At 37.4% G+C, this 21,696-nt stretch overlaps 1 protein-coding gene across 1 annotated transcript in view; it reads right to left on the minus strand.

Moving 5' to 3' along the window:
- Positions 1 to 269: 269 nt before the first annotated feature.
- The window catches only part of ppp2r5d (protein phosphatase 2, regulatory subunit B', delta), a 29,061-nt gene continuing 7,634 nt past the window's right edge, over positions 270 to 21,696 (minus strand). The window contains exons 4-17 of the mRNA XM_062995926.1: positions 17,805 to 18,004; positions 16,302 to 16,412; positions 11,224 to 11,316; positions 10,295 to 10,425; positions 9,709 to 9,768; positions 9,473 to 9,581; positions 7,681 to 7,734; positions 7,339 to 7,509; positions 6,764 to 6,891; positions 6,527 to 6,628; positions 5,784 to 5,856; positions 4,990 to 5,037; positions 4,716 to 4,829; positions 270 to 3,529 (exon numbers count right to left, since the gene is read on the minus strand). Coding sequence (XP_062851996.1) covers positions 3,392 to 3,529; positions 4,716 to 4,829; positions 4,990 to 5,037; positions 5,784 to 5,856; positions 6,527 to 6,628; positions 6,764 to 6,891; positions 7,339 to 7,509; positions 7,681 to 7,734; positions 9,473 to 9,581; positions 9,709 to 9,768; positions 10,295 to 10,425; positions 11,224 to 11,316; positions 16,302 to 16,412; positions 17,805 to 18,004 — 1,532 coding nt within the window. The 3' untranslated portion in view covers positions 270 to 3,391. The remainder of the gene's footprint in view (positions 3,530 to 4,715; positions 4,830 to 4,989; positions 5,038 to 5,783; positions 5,857 to 6,526; positions 6,629 to 6,763; positions 6,892 to 7,338; positions 7,510 to 7,680; positions 7,735 to 9,472; positions 9,582 to 9,708; positions 9,769 to 10,294; positions 10,426 to 11,223; positions 11,317 to 16,301; positions 16,413 to 17,804; positions 18,005 to 21,696) is intronic.

The following is a 21,696-nucleotide window of genomic DNA, read 5'->3' on the forward strand; positions in this document are numbered from 1 at the left end:
TTCTTGCTGTGAGGCCACCGTGCTGGCCGTCTATTTTCTGTCATCACTGTGGCTTGATAATCAGTATAGAGATTCCTACGTAGAATAATGAGCACATTCCATTCATTAATTTGCATGGTCAACAAAGTCGAAAGCTCCGCTATAATCAAAAAAGCACATTGGTTACATAGTACATGGACATAATACATATTAAAGCATTACACAACATGGAGCCAGAAAACTGCAACAAACTGTAAGCATTAATATCACAGGCAGCCGGAATACCACTGTTGTCTGTATTTTTTCTTTATTTTTGTTCTGTACATACATGAACATCTGTACAAAATATGACTTTCATACTATTTAACGTTCTACCTAAGTAAAGTACAACATATGTACATATGACCCGAAAAGCAGCATAACAATGTCGGATTCAGAAAAGGAGGACTGGGAGGGTGGAGAGACCCATCCTTTCATAATTGTCTTCTAAATGATGTAGCTGCCAGACAATAACACATGTTCAATCCACAGAACAGGTGATCTTTGTCTTGAACCCAGCAACTTCAGTGTAAAAATTGACATCTTTACATCACAAAAGTCAAGACATCGCCTGTAATTTTGTTAATTATCAGCACAGCTTTCTGCTGTGAGAAGCTGGAGGTTAATGGCCTTGTTTTAGTGCCCAACAGTGGCTGCTTGGCAGAGCTAGAATAATACACTTCAAATATCTGATTATTCGTTCAGAACCTTAACTGCAAAGCCATTACTAAACCTGTCTGATTGACGGGTTGTTTTAGAAACACGGATGAGACAAGTGTTACATAGTCTGGCCACCTACATAAGGAACAAATATTGTCTTGGAATGATCAGTGAGTGAAAATTCACTCTACAACACACAAAGATAATATTTTTCAGCACATGGAAGCTAACAGAATGAAAAAGAGTGATGAAGGGTGAAACAATAGTGGCTATGATGAGCAATGCTGCAACCCTAAGCAATATACATTAAATCTACAATATACAAATATCTGCAACAGTAACGGTGCACTCTCTGGTCCCATATAATCTGCTCTGATAGTTAAACAAGCTTTTTGTTTACTTTATACTTCTTAAAGAAGATTTATATAGTGTTTAACAACCTTTTAAGTGCATGTTTAATCTTCTATTATTTCTTTTTACTGTAATACCGCATAGGTGCTTTAAATGAATGTAATAATATCAATCAAGGATTTATGGAAAAGGAAGCTAGGAAGGGAATGTTTAAATGCCAGAAACAAAACAGAATAAGACATTATAATTGATCAGCATTCAAAAGAGCTCTGTAAAGGGATCTTCGACTGTTTACCACACTACATGTATGTAACAGAGTAACGATTGGTAATTTGAGGCGTTTTTTAGAGAGCAGAAGACTGAAGAACGGCATTCTTACAAAATTGATCACAATTAAGCAGTTATGATTGGTGGCTCTAAAAATGATCCTCAGTGCAACTTTATTCTATACATGATTTTTCTGACAGCTTGTTATTCATTTTAATTGGCAGATTTATTTGTTAAAAAGTCAAGTAGCACAAAGTTTAATCAGGAAAAAATACGAAATACACTAAAACAAGGTTGCTAAGATGGCTGGGAATAACCCTTGATCCATTCGACCTGAAATGTCTTTATTTTTAAGCACAAACATAGCACTGATGGTTAACATAAAACTAATACACTAAGAAAATAATTTCCCTATTTGTCAAGTAATTTTGTAACTACTTATTAATAAATAGCTATTTAGTGCAACCTGTGTATGTCAGATTGATCTGTGGTCAGAAAGCTTGGACATCTCACATTCAGGAATGTTTTTCATGAGGTCTATAATCTTAAATCTTTTATCAAGCAATTAAAAAAGCGAATTTGAGAGAACTTAAATAGTGTTTACACGAAAGGCAGGAAACAGACAAAACCTTACATCCTGTGTTAACCTGAAAGTTCCTGGCAGGGTAAAATAAAAATCACAGCAGTCTTCCATTAGGATGACTGAACAGCAACCCTAACAGGATCTGACTCTAAATTCTAACAAGCATTAATGATCTGGATTAACATGCCTGGCTGATTCTCTTAAACGTGTCATTAAGCTGATGACAACTTTAAAGTGACCTTACATTGGTACAAGATGAAAGCATGATGCATTCTTCTAAGAAACTTCTTTTTGTTATGATTGTTATGAATCTGCTGCCCCTTACACAACCCCAGATCTGATCAAGAACTGCCAGACCACCACACGCCCCCTACGAAACATGTCCAATCTGCAGCCGTCGGGTTCCCACACAAAGCCAAATTGTGTACGGAGAGCCATGTTAACATCCATGTAATTCCAACCTTCCCTTCCTCAAACAGTCAACTGTGTCTGTGTGGAAGCCCAGACAGGTCGGTGGCTCTGCTGAGATTTGACCTTGTGAATGTAAACACATTGTCCGAGTTAGACCACTGCACGACCCACTTGCTCTCCTAAGAAACGTTTACCCACAGTAACCTTATTTATTCTTGCCAGGGATGGTAGCTTTTTCTAGTAATCCTAGTACTAGGCAAGGATACGTATTGTTGGGAAATACTGTTACAATATTAAGCAAAGCAAGGTTAACAATACATTCCTGTGATTGTAACAAAGGCCAGATGGTCAGCACTTTACAGAAACGACATGACAGTACATGACAGAGTTCCTCATGTATCTTTTTTTGGTCATGTACAGACTCTCACCACCAATAAAACTCTGGAATGTATGGGGTGGACACGGGAAGGGAAAGCTGTTATAGAAAAGAATACTGGCAGATTGTCAAAAGGCATTGGGCATTTGCTTGAGTAGAAGTGGTCTATGTTGCTAAGAACTTGGTCAGATGATCCATGGACCACCTTAATTGCATTTGTCTGTGATCAAACTGTTTTGTTGAGAGACCCTTGATCTCCAGAATTGTCTGCATTTTTAGAAGAGCTTTTTCCACAACATTCATAAGGGGCAATTTAAATTAGCTTGTGTACATATTAGCTTGTCTACAGTATTATGAAGAGTTTGCATCATGGGAAAACCAGTGTCAGTGTGAGAGTTTGAAACAGAAGTTTTAAAAAACTAACATAAGTGCTATTACAATTCTGATACTGTTCAGTGTAATACTTGTGTCTTGGAGTGCCATTGGAATGAGTAAGTGCTTTAGTGCAAGTGTGTGCATGATTTTAATGGAAGGTATTAATGGAGCTCTCCACCGTTCTATGTTAGCCAGGTTTTGCTGAAAGGCCTCTCCGAGAGGAGGTAAAGGAGAAAGACAGAGGCAAAGAGAGTAAAGGACAGAGAGATTACAGCAGGCGACACTTCTAGGACAAAGACAATAGGGATAGTGTAGGCGATGTGCAGGTAAAGGGTTGTGGCGTTCCCCAGTCAGAGGGCTTCTTGATTGGCTGTCAGGTACTCCTCTGACCGTTTGTGGGCCTCCAGAGCCTTTATAGTGTATACGTCTTGCGGCAACTCTGACTTTCGTCTCATCAGCACTTTGTCCTTCTTAATGTCCTTCATCCCCTGAAAAGCAACATACAGAGCTTAATACACTAAACTCTAACAATTCATTCCACAGTCGTTTTATTGATGCAGTTTCCCTGGGCAACGCAGTGAGCTCCAGCATTACTGCTACTTTTGATAAAGATAGTTAGAAATATTCAACATTATTAAAGTACTTTCATAGAAAGTATAATCCACCTTTTTGTTTCCTACTCACTATTAATCTGTTTAGACAAATAGACATTATTTCTTACACGTTACTTTGATAATATTAATCTGATTAAGGTCATATTTGAATTAAGACTAATATGAATTAAAATTTCTGTGTGATTTTTTTAAAGAAATAGTTGAAATAATTATAATAAATGTATTTAAATCGTAGTGATTGTCAATTCACAATAAAAATATGTAATTAATCAACTACATACTAATCTAAGCAAGTTTTCTGACATGCAAATGTATTGATGTACTGTAGGTAATTACACAAACAACAGAATACCCATAAATCAGTAAATATAAAGCTGAATAAAAAGATGGGTCAAGTTTCTTAACAAAAACGCTCATCTAAATACAAAACAGTTTCTAGCTGGCTGGCTGTGGCTTAATCATTACTATAGCTATTGATATTAAATGTTATAAAATATGCAAATAATAGAGCCATTCATGTTTCCAAAAATCGTCATGCTTGTTTAAAGCCAAAGTAAATACATTTATCTGTCCGTCAATTCTTATAAGATTCCCTGTCTCTAATAGACACCCCATAGCATGACGCTGCCACCAGTGTTTCACGATATGCATAGAATTAGCCAAAATAAGTGTCTGTCTTTCATCAGACTTAGTGCTTGCTTTTCTGTCCTGTTTAACTTCATCTTATCAGACCAAAGACCAAATATGAATTCTATTTACAGTGCCTTCCCAAATGTTAAATTTATTCAAAATGCAAGTCCTAGACATGGCTCAAGGATCATTAAAGCAAACAGGATGAACCTGATCAAAATTTAGAGAGCCACAGCAAAGACACGAATACTTCTGTAAATAAGAGAATTTAGCATGCCTAAAAACTGTTTTTCACTGTTGTCTTTTTACTGTGATAACAATAATGTCATTACCAAATAGAAATGAACAATACATGCTAAAATACTGTTCGTTTAAGAGCAAGAGAAACTGCCTGATTTAAACAAACATGATTTTATCCAGCTGACCATACCTGTGAGGCCTCAGTCTCCACAGTCTTTTTCAAAAGCTGGATGTCCTCAGCAGTTGGGGTCTCTGTCTCCATGGAGTAGTGCGACATCCCTGGGTTCTCATTATACACCATATACTGTTTACACACAAGTCACAAACACAGACATGCATTACAAAAATGTGCACTGCAAACGTATTCATACAGTTTCACTTGCATCTATAACAAACTACTTTACAACATACAATTCTCAGTGCCATGCATAAATATTGTCAGTTGCAGAAAATGGTTGACTGACCTTATCTTCTGGGAGATCAGATCGTAAGCTAGGCGGGATCTTTGTAACCTAATAAAAAGTAAATCCATTTTTAATTACACAACATGCTTACAAACACACATTTTATATACAGCAAAATTGATTTTCAGTGTTCCCTCAAAATGATGAAACTTTGCAAAGAACTTCTGCAATAAGCTAGAACAATGAAGATTCCGGCAGTAATTAAAGTATTTAAATATAAAAAATGCAAGGCTGCTCTCACCCCTTAGTATAATTAAGGTTATCAGGTGAATTTTTCAGATGTTTACGGCTTAATGCCCCAGTAACTAAGCTTGTTCAACACTTGTTCAAAATGTTTATGGTACGTGTATATAATGTGTAATAATAATTGTAATAATATGTATGCAATAATAATTAATTCATCTGTAATAATTTTCTTAAACTGGGACAAGACACATTACAATACAATACAAACAAATGCAGCATCACAGAACTGCCAAGAATGACTGGAGCAGTAAAAAGGTGTGGTCAGGTAATGAGCAACACCTCCCTCCCCTTGATATGCGTGTAGTCACTGGCCAGTGATAAAGGATGTGTATAGAGAGAAACACAATGCATATTATCCTTCACTAGAGAACGAAACAAAATTCTTGAATTGTGTGTGTTTTGACTTTCGGCCAGGTCGATGGTTTCGTCTGGGATTTAAACTCGAGAGCCCGAGACCTTGTGCCGATCTAAAAGTGGGTAATGTTTGATTACATAAATAAGCTTGTGTGTGGTGCTGTCTGAGTGCACTTGTGGGGTAGAAGATTTACCTGAGGATTTTGCTTTGCAAGCTCTTCAATTTTGTGCCAGATCTCTTCTCGCTCCTTCAGTTTGTACTTCTCCCTGGGAAGGCACAGTTCATTTAAGAGCAGGGTTTGTAGCAGCACTAGGGGGTTTGTAGCAGCACTGAAAAAATCTTCTGTTGGTACTGCTCAAGCACTTAATAAGCAAATGATGTAGCAAAAATGTGGAGAACATGATTAACATACAGTATCTGTGGGAAGCAATTTTGTCAAACTCTTAACTCACTTTTAATTAAAAAAAATACTTTCATTTATAATAATAATAATAATAATAATAATATTAATAATAATTAATAATAATAATAATAATTTTAATTTCATTTAAATTTGTGTTTAATCCCATTCTAATACATGCATCTCCATGTATCCTCAGGGTGTTTGCAGGTTATGTCCTAATAAAGTGGCTAATCAGTGCAATGTTAATAAAATTAAAAATACAAACAATTATTGTATCATTATCTTTTCGTGCTAAACTCAGCAATAAAAATTTCACAAGCCATCGCATAGCTTTTGTGCTTCTGATGCTACAAAATGTGCACACTGATAGATTTGGTCACAGAGAACATCTTATACTCTCCAGTCACTTGTTAAAATGTATCTTCACTAATTATTATATACCCCTTATAATAAATTAAATCACCTAACATAAAAATAACTTATTTATGGACCTGCAGACACCCTGCTGTTATCCAGCCATTTTCATTCCTTACTTTTGCTTCTCAGCCTTGTACTGCTGAGAACAATCATCAAACAGCTTCTGATTCATCTCCATAAACAGCTTCAGAGCATTGTAAATAAGCCCATGGATTGTCCTATTAGAAGACAACAACATTTTGTAAGAAGGTCAGTCACAGAAATAAACAAGAACTTTATTTTGTTTTCATGCATCATGTGATAGTCACTTCTCTGTTTGTTACTATGACAGTGCAATTCATGTAGTTTCATACTTGTTCCAGTGACTCTTGGAGTTCTTATAGAGAGCAGGAAACATGATGGGAAGGATCTTGGCTGCATTGTCACTGATAAGGCTCATTATATACTCATTGTTCCAGTAATAGAGTGCCCTCTCAGCAACCTGAAACACCATGTGCAAATTTGGTAAGAGTGCAGCATGTATGCTTGGTAAAACTGTCAGAACTAGTGACCTAATGCTTTCTCTCCATGGTCAGAGCTATTCTCTTGTTGACTCAGTAAACTGGAAGAAATACACTTCACACACATACTAACAGGGCAACACATTGGTACAGCGAGTAAACTGGGGACTGTACAGTGACATGGTTAATGGGGACCTCAGTTTAATCCAGTCATAAGTCTGTAATGAGTTTTCCCCCAGATTATTTACACCTACCAGAAACATGTGGAAAGTGGTTTTGCTCAGGTGGTGTTGGATCAAATAATTAATTTAATTACACTGTGTCTAATATTCTGCCACATACTATTGTATAATGTCCCTTTCTACATGTGACAAATGTGGGTTATTATTTTCTATTTTAGGGTTATTAGCTGTTAGTGTGTTGCCTACCTGAAAGTGTGGACTTGATACGCATTTGGCCAGCTGTCTAAATAGAGGCTCCATAACTTTTACAAATTCTGAAGGCTCGATGACATCAAGTATCTCCTCCAACTCATTCAGAAACATCACTTCTTTAGGGCTGTGGGTCTTTGGCCAGAACTTTAGTAAACCCATTATAACCTGAGGTAATAAAAAAGAAAGACGTATAGCGAGATGCACAAGGAAAGGGCCAAAGATAAAAGTTCTATGTATGAAAAACTACACAATACATTTACATACTTATGTTTACACAGATACCCTAAAATACATCATGTTTAATAGCACAGAAACTACAAACTCTGCAGCACTTACTGGTTCAGTGAGACTGCTGTCTTTTTCCAAGAACTGCACAACACAGTAAGCCAGCTGTGGGACAACAAAATGATAGATAGCTCAGTCCAAAATTTAATCAAAAAAACACTAAATATTATATAATTAATCTATTAAGGACTGTTGTAATTATTGCCTAAACATGACTTCTATTGATGCTGCCAACACGATGACCAACTAAATGATTAAGTATGTTAGTTAAAAGGAGAGATACAATCAGCACCATCCCAAGCAGAGCTCCAGACACTCTCCGTTACAATAAGTAAATAATCTGGACTCAAATTTACCCTCTTTGAACTGATACAACTTTAATGTGTGAGATGCTTTTCTGGAAAACAGTCGCAGAAGCAGTATTTTTCTTTTTAATATTTAAAGGGTAATAAAACCATTTAGACCTAACACACTCTAATCCTATTTTTAAACAATGCTTTAATTTAACAATGGAAGGACCATTTAAAAGTAAGAGCAGGTGGCAGTGATGAGATTGCAGTAAAATATCTGAAAGCAAAACTTGCAGGGCTGATGTGTTTACCAAAGTTAATAAAGGCTGATGGTAAACATTACTGTGGTTTATTTATATTTACATTTCTGTTTGTGGTATTTAGCAGATGCTTTTATCCAAAGCAACTAACAACTGTGATTAAATACAATAAAAATCAACTGAGAGTTAAGGGCCTATATGGGTTATATGAAGGCTTACAGGCAAGTCAGTTCACTATTTTTACCGGTAAAAACCCCATAAAAACAGAAGATAAAACATTCCTTTGAGTTAGTCAAGAGTTGTTGCCAAACTCCATTGGAGCAGCAAAGTGAGCACTGTTATGTACATTTCATTTTCATAAACTACTTTCGTCAGGAAACACCTGCCTGGCAAATAGCACTGCTGAGATTTAAACATGAATTGTAAAATACTGTTGTTCAGTTAATTGGTATTAATACCAAATCATGGTGCCACATTTATAATCTTTAAACTATTCAAATTCTACAAAAATACTTTTGTCTAAAACTGTCTTATTCATTTAAATCAGTAAGGGCTGCAAATAATATTTTTCAATTAATCTGTCAAATACTTCTTTAATTAATCAATTAGTTGTCAGGTTTTTTATTAAAAAAATTTATTAAATATACAAAACATTATATACAAATATAATATAAATAAATACCACCACAATAAAATTTAATTTCCTGAATAGTGAGAATGCAGTTATGCACTGAAATAGTGAAAGACGTTGCATCCAAACATTTAAAGTACGTAGTACAGACTATTCTCACAAACAAACATTTGGCACCTTCTGCTCCTAAATGTAGTCTTAAGACTGGACATCATGAAAAAGGTGATGTAACACAACTATAAACATGCTTCAGTCTCAAACCCATCAAATTCAAAATAGTCTTTATATACAAAACCTATTGAACTATTTGAAACAATAAATGTCTTGTTAAATACAGGTCAAAATGTATTTACAAATCACTGCTGTCAGATTTTGATCACATCCTTTGTCCTGTCAGTTTTTTGGAATTGGGTTTATATAATAAAACAAAAATAATGTTGACCTGTGTTGTGCCTCTTTTCCTGCATGTAAGAGTTAAGCACTTTGATTAAGGTATTATATTTAATGCTTTATAGTGAAGATCACATTTCAAAAATAGATTCAGTACATTCATTGTTTGTAGCTTAAAATATAGAACCATTCAGTTTATTCATTAATCTTAATAAAATAAGAGTACCTAACAAAATCCATGCATGGGCAGAGCTAAGAGAAAGAAAATATACCTGCGGATGATAGACACTGAGTGACTTGACTTTGTGCAGAGGCAGCAGCACTCGGATCAGGAACACTTTATGCTCCTCTTTTAGTGGCAGGGCAAAGCCATTAATAATACTGTGAGTGAAACAGAATATAGAGCTTTAGCATGTGACATACCAAGTCCATTTACCTCAATACATGGAAGAAAGGTCTTCTTTTTAATCTGGTTTGTCATGGCAACAAGTGTAGTCAGAGCGCTCACCTTCCTAAGATTTCTAAGAGCTCAGCAATTCCATTATGATGCTCCGTTTCATAGATAAACCTGCAATGAGAACCATATGAAATATTAAGTGTGTATATATAATACTGAGGGTTAGTCATCCTTTGAAACACCATTACTTACTAAATGACCACATTAATAGGCCATTTGGTAGACCAATTATTGTTGCTGTGATAAATACCACATGTATTTTTTTTTTTTTTTTTTTTCATGATCATTAGAAGAACCATTGATGATATGAATTTTAAAAACACAGATGCTGAATCCCAAATCATATATTAAAAGTAATTACCATTAAATGTAATTACCTTAATTAATTAATAGTAATGAGTTTCTTTTTCAGCAGTGCACAGATGTATACACGTACATACAGTTCCTTAATTAGAATTAATGCTTTTGTTGCATTTTTTATTAGAATTTACAAGAGTAGGCTGTTTGAAAGAATGGATTAATCACATAATAAACACATTAAAGTGCACATCCATTGAAATACATTTACAAACAAGGCCAGTTTTTCTCTAAATACCCTACAAAATAACCTTAAGTAGAGGGTATCTAGTGAACTTACCTGTAGAATATATTGTTAATTTGCCGACGAATGTATGCTCTAAGTCCAAGAAACTTGCCATAGATCCTGTGCAGGATGGTTTTCAAGAAGTCTCTCTCTCTAGGGTCTTCACTGTCAAACAGCTCCAAGAGCTACACAAGACATTTAAAAAGTAAGCATGGTGACCACACAATGGTTAAAAAAATGTATCCCCATGGTGGGGATTAGTAACAGGGGGTGCAGTAAATGTATTTACTTAATCTTCTACCAAGCAACATCTACAAGTTTTAGACCACCAACTATTAGCTTCAGATCAGGGCTGGTTTAGGGTTACATTTTTGGAGAAGCATGTTATTTACAGTTTTTATTTGCTAATATGCAGCTTGCTAATATGCAATATTGACTTCAGTTCTCATCGTCTGGCACTAAATTCTTCTAATTATTCATTTTTACCCTTTTTTACCCAATTCAGTCGTGTCCAAATGGAGCTTATATCTGTCTCTTGTCACTGCCAACACCACCACCTTCAAACGAGGAAGGGTGTGGTCGTCACTCGCCCAATCCGACATGTATGTAGACATGACTGGGGTCTTACAGAGCGCAGTATCGCGTGCACAGAGCCACACAACGTTATCTGGGATCGGCCGTCACCCACGTGCAGGCGCCTTGACCAACCATTGTCCCTCCCCCACAGACACACAGCCACTCATGTCTATGTAGGCATCTGATAGTACAGCTAGGATTCAAACTCGAGAGCTCAAGATCTCAGTGGTGGTGAGCTAGCTTGTTAGACTGCTGTGCCACCCGAGCGCCCCCAGTTTTACATTTCTGTTGTTTTGTCTTACATCTCCTATTGTGTGTGTGACACAAGTTATTATAGGCACTAAACTGATATTTTCAGCTGTGATACACTATTTATTAGCCAGCCTACAAGCAAAAAATATACTTACAGACAATACAAACTTTTGGTCGATGTACTTTTTGGCAATATTTGGTTGGAAGTCAGGTGACTCCAAAAACCGTAGGAAGAATTCATACACCAACTACAGAGACAGAAAGAAAAAAAAAAACCTTTTAGGGACTTGAAGATTAAAAATACATGCTTTGACTTTGGAGGACCTATATGTACTATATCTGGCTTTCATTCTAATCTAAGAGGAAAACCAAACCTGGGTTTCCTGGTTACATGTAAAATGTGCTACTTGTAGTAACAGAGATTTGCTTGTCCCGAGCCGGTATACATTACATATTACTGGCTAACTGTTAGTCCCAATGTGACTTATAAGACCTTAATTCTAGTTTACATGTCTTTTAAAGCCATGTTTATTTTCAGATACTAAGATGACAAAACAATCTCCCTTTGCTCATGGCCTGTGAGAAGCATTTTGTCCTGTCCATAGTAAGATAAATTATCCCCCTTTTCTTACATTTTGTATATTGAAATGAACCCTCCTGTTTGATCCCCCATCCTGTATCACCCCACTCCGTCTCCTACACACACCCAATCCTGTCTACCCACACCTAATTGTGTTATTAAGCCCAAAGCCCTTTTGTTATCTCCTGTATTACCCATAATAAAACCAGCACCCTTTTATTACCCTAGCCCAACCTTTTGGTCACCTTTTGCAGTCCCCCTCTGCATGGTCATTCCTGCCCCCCTGACCTCCTCCTCTTTCTTTCTAATCCTCCCCTCATTTCTAGTGTATATAAATAAAGTCTTCCCAAAATATATGTAGTTAGATTTTTTGTCGGTCTTCCAAGCTGTGCACATACATCTATCTGTATGTGTTAATAAACGACTCTACTCCTGAAGACTGGCGGTCTCCTGGCTCCTGAATTTGGCTGAATTTCTAACAGTTGGTGCCGTGACCCGGATGGCAAACTGAAACCTTCTTGGTAAGTAAACGCCATTTCGAACCTAAGAGAAATTTGGGCTGAATAAGATAAAATTGTAATGCATTATTACTGATTGTAACAGATATTTTTTCTGAAAGAAAAGAAGTTTGATTGTTATTGCATCTGAAAGTAATCTGTGTTTGCTGTTGGTTACTGTTAGTGTAATCTGTTTTACAGCTGTTTAAGAATTCGTTGGTTACTTTTGTAGTAATCTGTATATTTGCTGTTGGTTACTGTCGGTGTAATCCGTCCACTTCTGTTGGTTACTGTCGGTGTAATCCGTCCACTTCTGTTGGTTACTGTCAGTGTAATCCGTCCACAGCTGTTTAAGAATTCGTTGGTTACCTTTGTCGTAATCTGTGTTTGCTGTTGGTTACTGTTAGTGTAATCTGTTTTACAGCTGTTTAAGAATTCCGTTGGTTACTGGTGCTTGTAACTATCACCTTCCTTAAAAAGAGTGAAATCTTGGTTACTGCTGTAATGCCTTTGTTTTGCTGCAATCCCGGTCAGTAGGGAAAGTTTTTTTTTTTTTTTTTTTTTTCTGCTTCCTCACCATGTTTAGTAAAAGTAAAATTGCCCAGGATATTGGTAAAGACTTCTGGAAGCCTCCTAACTATAAATCCAGCACCTTAGTTAAGGGAGGGACTGAAATGCCTGAGTGGACTGATTTAGAGTTTGAAAAGTTAATTAATGATGTAGTAAAGAACCACATTAATGAACAAAAGAGACATCAGTACTTTTCATCCAAGGGTTTCACTGATAATAAAATATGGACTCCTGCTGAGTGTAAAACAGCTTTAGGCTTCGGCCTTAAGCATGAATCAGTGAAGGAATGTCTGTTTGTTTATAAGCAATATTGGGAATACAAGTTGAAATCAATGGATGAAAGGTTAAAAGAAGCTGAGGCAAAGGTTGTTGAACTAACCAGTAAATGTAAAAAGCATGAAACAGCTGCTATAAATGCCCAGAGAACATGTGTGAACCTTAGGCATTCACTAATAGATCTTGAGCAGCAACATGCTAATTGCATAGCTAAACCAAAACAGCAGTGCCGTCCCCCACCTGTAACCCCCCTGCCAGGTCAGCCATGCTACACAGAGGATGCCTTGAGTAATGAGACTGACCACTCTGATGGATCGGAATTCTTTTTATCTGATAAGGATTCTGACCATGCTAGTGATCAAGTATCTTTTTCAAGACACATTCAAATGCGACCTGTGACTAATGTATCACCAGAGGTACATAATAGGGAAGGTGAAATCAAGGAAACTCGACCAATTTGCCCAGCTGCTTCAGTCCTTTTGTGTGCTATCAGTGAAGTATCTGAGAAACGCGCTGATGTTCAAATCAGAGAACAGAATTTTTCAATTCTTGTAGACACAGGGGCTCAAGTCACTACTTTGTCTGAAACCGTTTGCATATCCTTAGGATTATCTTTAACAGACAAACACATCACAGCTGAGGGAAAGGGTAATGTTGGTATTCCCTTAACTTTATCTTCACCCATATCTGTTAATCTAGGGCCTAAAAGCATTTCATGGCAATTTTGGGTAGGAAAAGTTGAAAATATTTTTGGCATGGATTTTCTGAGGGAGCTTATCTGCTCTTTATTCATTTCTGCAGATTCTTGTGTTTGGAACCTTGGTGTTGATAATGTTATATTGAGTAGTGAGAATAAGGAAACACATGACACAGATATGAAGGCATTTCCTGATCTTTTGGCTAGCAAAGAACACAAGGCCTTGCGTGACAAAGCACAGTTAGTTGTGTTGTGCTGGTGTACAATATTCATGACAATGGGTTACCCAGGGTTCTAGATGAATTTTGCCTGCTAGAAGCTCTGCAATTAATGCAATGTCACTGGCAACTACAGTGCACTAACAGTGCACAAATTGCGAGCTTTCTTAGATCTATGCAAATACTGGAGACCCTGGATAAATTCTTATGCTGCAATTTCACAACCACTATACGATCTGCTTAAAGGTAACCCTGGACAAAACGTCATGAACGCTAGAACAAATAATAATAGTCAAAGGTCCTCATTCTGTGTCAGCACTACTCAATAATGGTCATGTCTTGTCAGTAACTACCTCCAGGTGGGGTAACTGGCTTGCAGTTTTGACAGCTCCTAATGTGGTAATTCAGAATGCACCCATGAACAATCCTTCCTCTCTTATGATGTCTTCACTGACTGATGCCACTGAGGAAGGAGACGACCATGATTGCATTGAATTATCTAATCCTCATTTTGTTTTTAAAGATGCCCCTCTCGATAACCCTGATTTGATTCTTTTTACTGACAGTTTCTCAATCCACAGTGATGGTCAGCGTAGATCTGGATGGGCAGTAACTGACAGCTACCTAACTTCAGCCAGTGGTAGTCTTCCTCCTTCTTACTCAGCACAGCAGGCTGAGTTGGTGGCCCTAACTAAAGCATGTAAACTTGCATCAGGCAAGAGGGCTATGGTTTATACAGATTCTTGTAATGCATTTGGGGTGGTCCATGATTTTGGACATTGCGGAAACATAGAGGTTTCCTGACGGCTGCAGGTACCCCTGTTAAAAATGCTGATTCGGTACAGAATCTTTTGGAGGCAGTTAACTTACCTACAGATTTAGCTATTGTTAAAGTCAAATCACACACTGGGGGCATTTCATTTGAAGCACAAGGCAACAGATTTGCTGATGAAGTAGCGAAAAGGACAAGTTTTTACCACCAGCCACTTACTAATACTGAGCGTAGCAGTAATAACACATCTTCCATTTCTAAGTTAAAGTCTGATTCTCCAAGCTGAGTCAGGATTACTGACTCAACAGTGAAATGTGAGGGAAAGAAAACATGAGAATACATGTAAGGTTGTGTCTGCTCCTCTGAATTAATTTAGGGTCAGTAAGAGGAGGGGTGGGTAATATACAGAGCCACAAGAGAAGAACTGTATGTGTCTAAAACTACGGGGGCCAAACTCTGTGGTGAAGATTTCCACACACTGTATATTACCATAGCAGCCCCTCCTAAGGGACAGATAGTGAGGAGCAGCAAGTAACCTTACATGACAAGTAAAATAATTAATTAAATTAATTAAAGAGACTAAACTCAATGAGGAACAGTTCACTGCGTACGTTTCTTTGTGTTTCCCACAGAAATACCCAGAAGTTGGATGGTGAGCTGGGTCCGCCTGGTTGACTGTTGAAGCCCACTAGAACAACATGTCTACCTGCCACACTCCAACATGGTTTCACTGCATGGGATTGCACATGGATGAACAATGGAGACATTTCGCCATGCAATCAACCATCCAAGCTCCTGGACTGCATCCATCGTGGACACACCTGAAGACACCACATCTCTCTAAGGACATACCCAACATCTTTGTCGACATACATCCAAGTAACAGCCATAAACAGCTCCAGAACTTGGCTGCATGAACTTCTTGGACAATCTCTGCATAACTTTACAGAAACAGGCATTGTCCTATTCTGTATAGTTATAACCCCTTTAAATGTTTGTTTGTATGTTTTGTATTTTGGTTTTGTGATTCTCCATTAGGGAGAATCAGAGGGAGCATTAAGAGAAATTATCCCCCTTTTCTTACATTTTGTATATTGAAATGAACCCTCCTGTTTGATCCCCCATCTTGTATCACCCCACTCCCTGTCTCCTACACACACCCAATCCTGTCTACCCACACCTAATTGTGTTATTAAGCCCAAAGCCCTTTTGTTATCTCCTGTTTTACCCATAATAAAACCAGCACCCTTTTATTACCCTAGCCCAACCTTTTGGTCACCTTTTGCAGTCCCCCTCTGCATGGTCATTCCTGCCCCCCTGACCTCCTCCTCTTTCTTTCTAATCCTCCCCTCATTTCTAGTGTATATAAAGTCTTCCCAAAATATATGTAGTTAGATTTTTTGTCGGTCTTCCAAGCTGTGCCCATACATCTATCTGTATGTGTTAATAAACGACTCTACTCCTGAAGACTGGCGGTCTCCTGGCTCCTGAATTTGGCTGAATTTCTAACAGTAGTATAATGCAGTGTCATTTGATAGAACTAAAACTGTACAAATCATGTCACACAATTTTCTGTGGAACACTAGGGAACCTCTGCAAAGTGGCTCAAAGGTTCACACTCACCTGCAGGTGAGGCCAAGCTGCTTCCAGTGTAGGCTCATCCTCCTCAGGATCAAACTCTGCCCCAGTAGGATTGGAAGAAGGAGGCAAAGTTCTGAACAGATTTATTGAAAACTATAACAAAAAGAAAATAAATATTTATTAAAGCATTCCTATTAAACACATTTGTGGCTACCACAGTGACACACTGGTTTTGTGAGCTTTATTCGTATTTTTGGACTAGGTTGATCAACTGATAAACTACTGACATGAATTTTTTTCACTAATGCAATACATTTGAATGCATTTTATAGAATAGTAATATAGCTCCAAATATTTCAAAGCATATGTAACATTTTCTCTAATGCACATGCATGCAATGCAAGTTCGAGTGCCACAGCGTTAAAAATCGAGGTTCAAATATCTAAACATATATGATTGGCTGTCTAAGTGGAGTCAGATGGCTAAACAGTCATCTGTAAACATCTGTAACAGTAAAAGTTGAGACACTTTAATTATTTTTCTTTTGAAGCCATATACATGTATAATTTCTTATATGATTCAAACATTAGTATCTTTTATTACATCTAGTTGAAAACAATTATTAAAACCAGTAATTGTTTGAAATATACATACACAGCAGAAATCAAAGGATAAGCAAATACTTTTTACAGCACTGTACACACATGCAAATATGAACTTGTGTATATCAATGAGCCAAAACAATAGGACCAACCTCCCAAATTGGGCATGGCAGTGCCTATTTTTGTAACACTTGTGCATGTACAGTCAGGGATATAATAAATGTAGGGCTGATGGTATTTATTCATAGTTCACATGTTGAATGCAGCCTATATGACCAGTAATCTAGCACTTTAACAAGAGTCATTATGGCCAGACAACTGAGTTAAAGAATCTCTGCAGAATCTGCAGGGGATTCTCATAGGCAGTTGTGATCCAAGGGACAAGACACAACCAACAGTTAGCTAGTTGAGGAGCCAAGACTTATTGTCAGAGGACTAGAAAGCTATGACATCTGGTACTGACCACCAGAGAAGCTACTTTGGCTTACACTGCAGATAATTTTAATTTGGGGGACGAGAATGTGTCAACACCACACAGTGCAGTGAACCCGAGGAAGGTCAACTGGTCTAACAAATCTTGTTTTCTAGACATGTCAGCATTGTTTACCCATGGAATAGATGGCACCACCAGGGTGCACAATCCAACTTGCAACGTGCAAAATTCACAGTTTTTATTGGTAATGTCCTTTTCCCAGATACCACATGACTTTAAAAGTCCTGCTTTAAAATAGATATAATCAAGATTAATAATATAATATAATATAAGATCATAACCTTGAGATTCTTTAAAAAAATACTAACTGCAGTGGATGGCCCCCAACATGAAACTTAATAACAGATTCAATTTATTTAGTAATGTCTTTGTGGGCACTGGTAGTTTATATTTAGATGTGTGCTTTGCAGTGTTTTACACATGGTAGAACATGCATGTGGGTGCTCTCACCATTATGACAGCTTCAGGATAGATAGATTCAGTAACGACATCCCGGTTATGTGTGATATACTCCACCATCTCATTGAGACCAGCTCGTTTCACTTCTTTGTATTTCAGATCACTCAGTGGATCCGTCACAAAATCAAACAGCACACAGCACTGGCGTAGCTTCTGAACAAATAACTCCTCCCTTTCAATGGGTGGGGAATCTTGAAAAACAAACAAACAAAAAACATCAAATGAATAAAGATGAGTGCACATGCTAAATTGGCTAAAAATCTTACCCAACTTTCTCTGCTAGCACAAAACTAATTTGAACAAAAAGGACATTGTAAATGTTAGACTATAAGGTCAGTTAGACTACATATGACAGTAAACATTTAAGCAATAGAACACGAGAGGGAGTGTGTTATCGCGAATAACATCATGGCTGTGATTCGATCGCAGGTACGAGCCAAAGGCAGGTGCCGTAGATCATCACAGCCGTGATGTTATTCGCGATAACACACGACCTCGAGTGTTCTATTGCTTTTATACAACAGTTTTTACAAAATAAAGAAAGAAAATAAATCAAAGAAGCCCTGAATTTCATAATAAATATGCTTTAATATTGACAATACCTTCCACCAAAAAGTAGTTCCACAACGAATATAAAGTTTAACACTACAAAGCAGACATCCCAAGTTGCAAAAACTCATTTCAGGGAGGTAAGAACAACAAGAAGAAAAAGGCTAGAACCTCCAAAGGGGAAAAAAAGAAACAAAAAACATCTTGCACACACCAAAGGATATAGGTGAGAACAAAACTCTTAGGAGCTGCTAACTGGGCTATTAAGCTAACTGTTCGCGTTACAAACACATTAATGTTCCCTACATAGTGCACTAGATTGTGTATCGGATAACGCATTCATGTTCACTACATAGTGCACTAGATAGTTAATTAGACAATTGATTTATGTTCCCTACACAGTGCACTAGATTGTATATCAGATAACGGATTTAAAACGCAATCGGGAAAAAAAGGCTGTGTCGCCTGCATGTGCGTTTGTGTGCATGAAGCTTGTCGTTACTGGCAACGCGTCAGCGGAGTAATACCATTGTGGTGTGAAAAGACCGTGCTGTTATCACGAATATCAGCACGGTTAGAACGCTTCTCAACCAATCAGATTGTAAGGTCGGAACTAACTGTTGTATAATAGGCATTATCAAGTCCCTTGAAAAGAGCTGTGAAAGTAATTTTATATTGTTCTGTATACATTTTGTCTCCAGTTCGCTTGATACTATGTAAACCAGAGGTGGCAATGATTATGGCAGATTATGTAGGGGACCTGAGATTTGGATCAATCACTGCAAGATCTTGGTGGCATATGTACATACGGTACAAATGACTGGACTTCCCCCTCGGAGCAAGAAACAATACAAGCATGCTCAGTGGCAAAAAATACTTTACTGGGGGCCTGGTTAGTAACGTCTGAGGGAGGAAAGGCCGTAAGGATGAATGGATAGATGTCTCTATTGCTGCAACATTGACTCATCCTACCAAGTGTTTTGATTTGTCTGAATGCTTGTGTGCACATTTCAGACATGAGTGTTTGTGCTTCTTTTAAAAACAGAGAAGTCTGGTGTAGGAACAGGTAAATACTTCACTTTGTCACTCATTTTAGGTCATCATAAATTATTTTTAAATGATGATGATTTTTCTTTACCTTTCTCATAAAATGTTTGAGTACAATTTGTCCTGTGCAGTGGTTTTATTAATTTTCCACTTGCAGATGACTGAACCAGTTGTACTGATAAAGCTGTTTAAGGTGCTTGCTATGGCTCTGTAGCATTTTTTGTCAATTGTTCTTTAAAAATAATCATAGGAACTATAGAAAGCTCTTTCACCTTCACTGTGATTTCTACATATTTTTTTATATATATTTTATTTATGCATTTTCTCCCCTTTTTCTCCCTTCTAGCGTGTCCAATTGCCCGATTACGTCCCTCTGACACGTGGGCAGTAGCCGTATGCATCTCGTCACCTACACTTTGACGAGTGCAATGCGGATCAGCACTGTGTACGGAGAGACACACCCAGGCAGCACTCTTTTCCCATCTCTGTGCAGGCGCCATCAATCAGCCAGCAGAGGTCGTAATTGATAAGTTTCATATTCGAAAAGTAAACTGATATTTATATACTTGTTCACTGGTTGACTAACTTGAGTTGAATAAGTTGTTAAAGTAAGTGTTTTCTGGCACCTCAGTACAAAAGAGAAGCTTTTATTGTGAAACTACTGATGGAGTTGGATTTTTTTCTTTGACCCTGCGCGGACGACTGAGGGGGCGTTTATTAGGTGAGAACGCTGTACTAGAAGTTTGCAGTAATAAAGTTGTGGAATAACTTTAATTGTGGGTCTTTTGTCAAGTAACAATTGCATTAGTTATGAGAGAGTCCCCATCCGGCTTTTTAATATCCCACCCCTATCTGAACAACAGGCCAATCGTTGTTCATGTGGCTGCTCAGCCCAGCCAGCAGGCAGAGCTGAGATTTGATACGATGTATTCGAGATCCCAGCTCTGGTTCCAGCGTGTGTTTTTACCGCTGTGCCACCTGAGTGGCTTGATATCTACATATTGAGTCAATTTTCCCCCAACCGATGGGAACCAAAACCTACAATTTTAGTAATAAAACCAGGAACAATTTGCACATTTTTCTTATTTTTAAATATACACTAAAAGTATATTAAATCAAAAGTTTTCATTCTTTCTGTAACGACTGTACAAGTTCTAACTGTTCACATATTACCAATGTATTTTTTTTAAATACACGACAACAATTCACTGCTAAAATTATAATTTTCTTTTTTTTAATTGCAAACTGTGCAAATTCTAACATCGTCAATGTCTTTTGTAAAGCAAACATGATGTTACATTTCTTTAAAAAAATGTTTAAAACAACCACATTTTTAGCAGCTGGTTTTAACCATCACTTGCTTTATAATCAGAACACACTCGATCCCATGATAAGTGAAGAGCCTTCAAGGTCACTGCTAAACAGCACAGAAAGGCAGTCATAAGACTGGGACTTTAACCCTCTAGGCCAAATACACACAAAAAGAGTAAAATAAAATCACCTTCAGCAGGGAAACAGAAATACACTGAAAGCAAACCAAACTAAATATTTACTGGATATGAAAACAAATATGCACTGAATTTAGAGATTGTGCTTTGTGAAAAATCTGTTGGTTTTTTTTTGGTGACAAACAGCAGCTGGCAGCTTCACAAGAATCAGAGAATTCAGGTGACCAGCAGCCAGCATGAGTGCCAGGCATCATGCACAGAATTTGCTAATGCATTAGATAGTTGATGTCCAAAATGTATTTAATGAATCAATAATAAATAGGGACGTCCCGATCACGTTTTTTTGTTCTCGATCCAGATCATTAATTTCGATCCCGATCCGATACCGAGTCTCAGACCGATACTTGTATTTTCTAGATATTGTCTAGATAAGAACTAGATAATACTGTTCACACAGTGCACACTTCAAGTACATTACAGTTATTCAAGTTATTCAAATTAATCCAATGTATAAGTTTAACAACTGAATAGCTCTGCAGTGCTGTAGGAAAAAAAAATGCCTGCATCCAAGCTATTGCTGAATGTTCTTTTATCTTTACAAAATAAAAGTAAACAAACTTAGTGCAGCATTGTAGTAGTAAAACTAGAACTCAAAATGAAGTGAAGGTTCTTCCTCAGCAAAATCAGCATCTCTGCTGTGTTAGCGGACGGCCGGTTCCTCTTCTCATCACATAATAATGAACTCGCTGTATTCGACTGAGTGTTTATTTTTTAGGTGCCGTATCAAATTGGTAGTAATTGTAGATCGCTTGGTTAAATGATATCTGGTTTGTTTCTTA

The sequence above is a fragment of the Trichomycterus rosablanca genome, chromosome 5, assembly GCF_030014385.1.
Source record: "Trichomycterus rosablanca isolate fTriRos1 chromosome 5, fTriRos1.hap1, whole genome shotgun sequence".
NCBI lineage: Eukaryota > Metazoa > Chordata > Actinopteri > Siluriformes > Trichomycteridae > Trichomycterus > Trichomycterus rosablanca.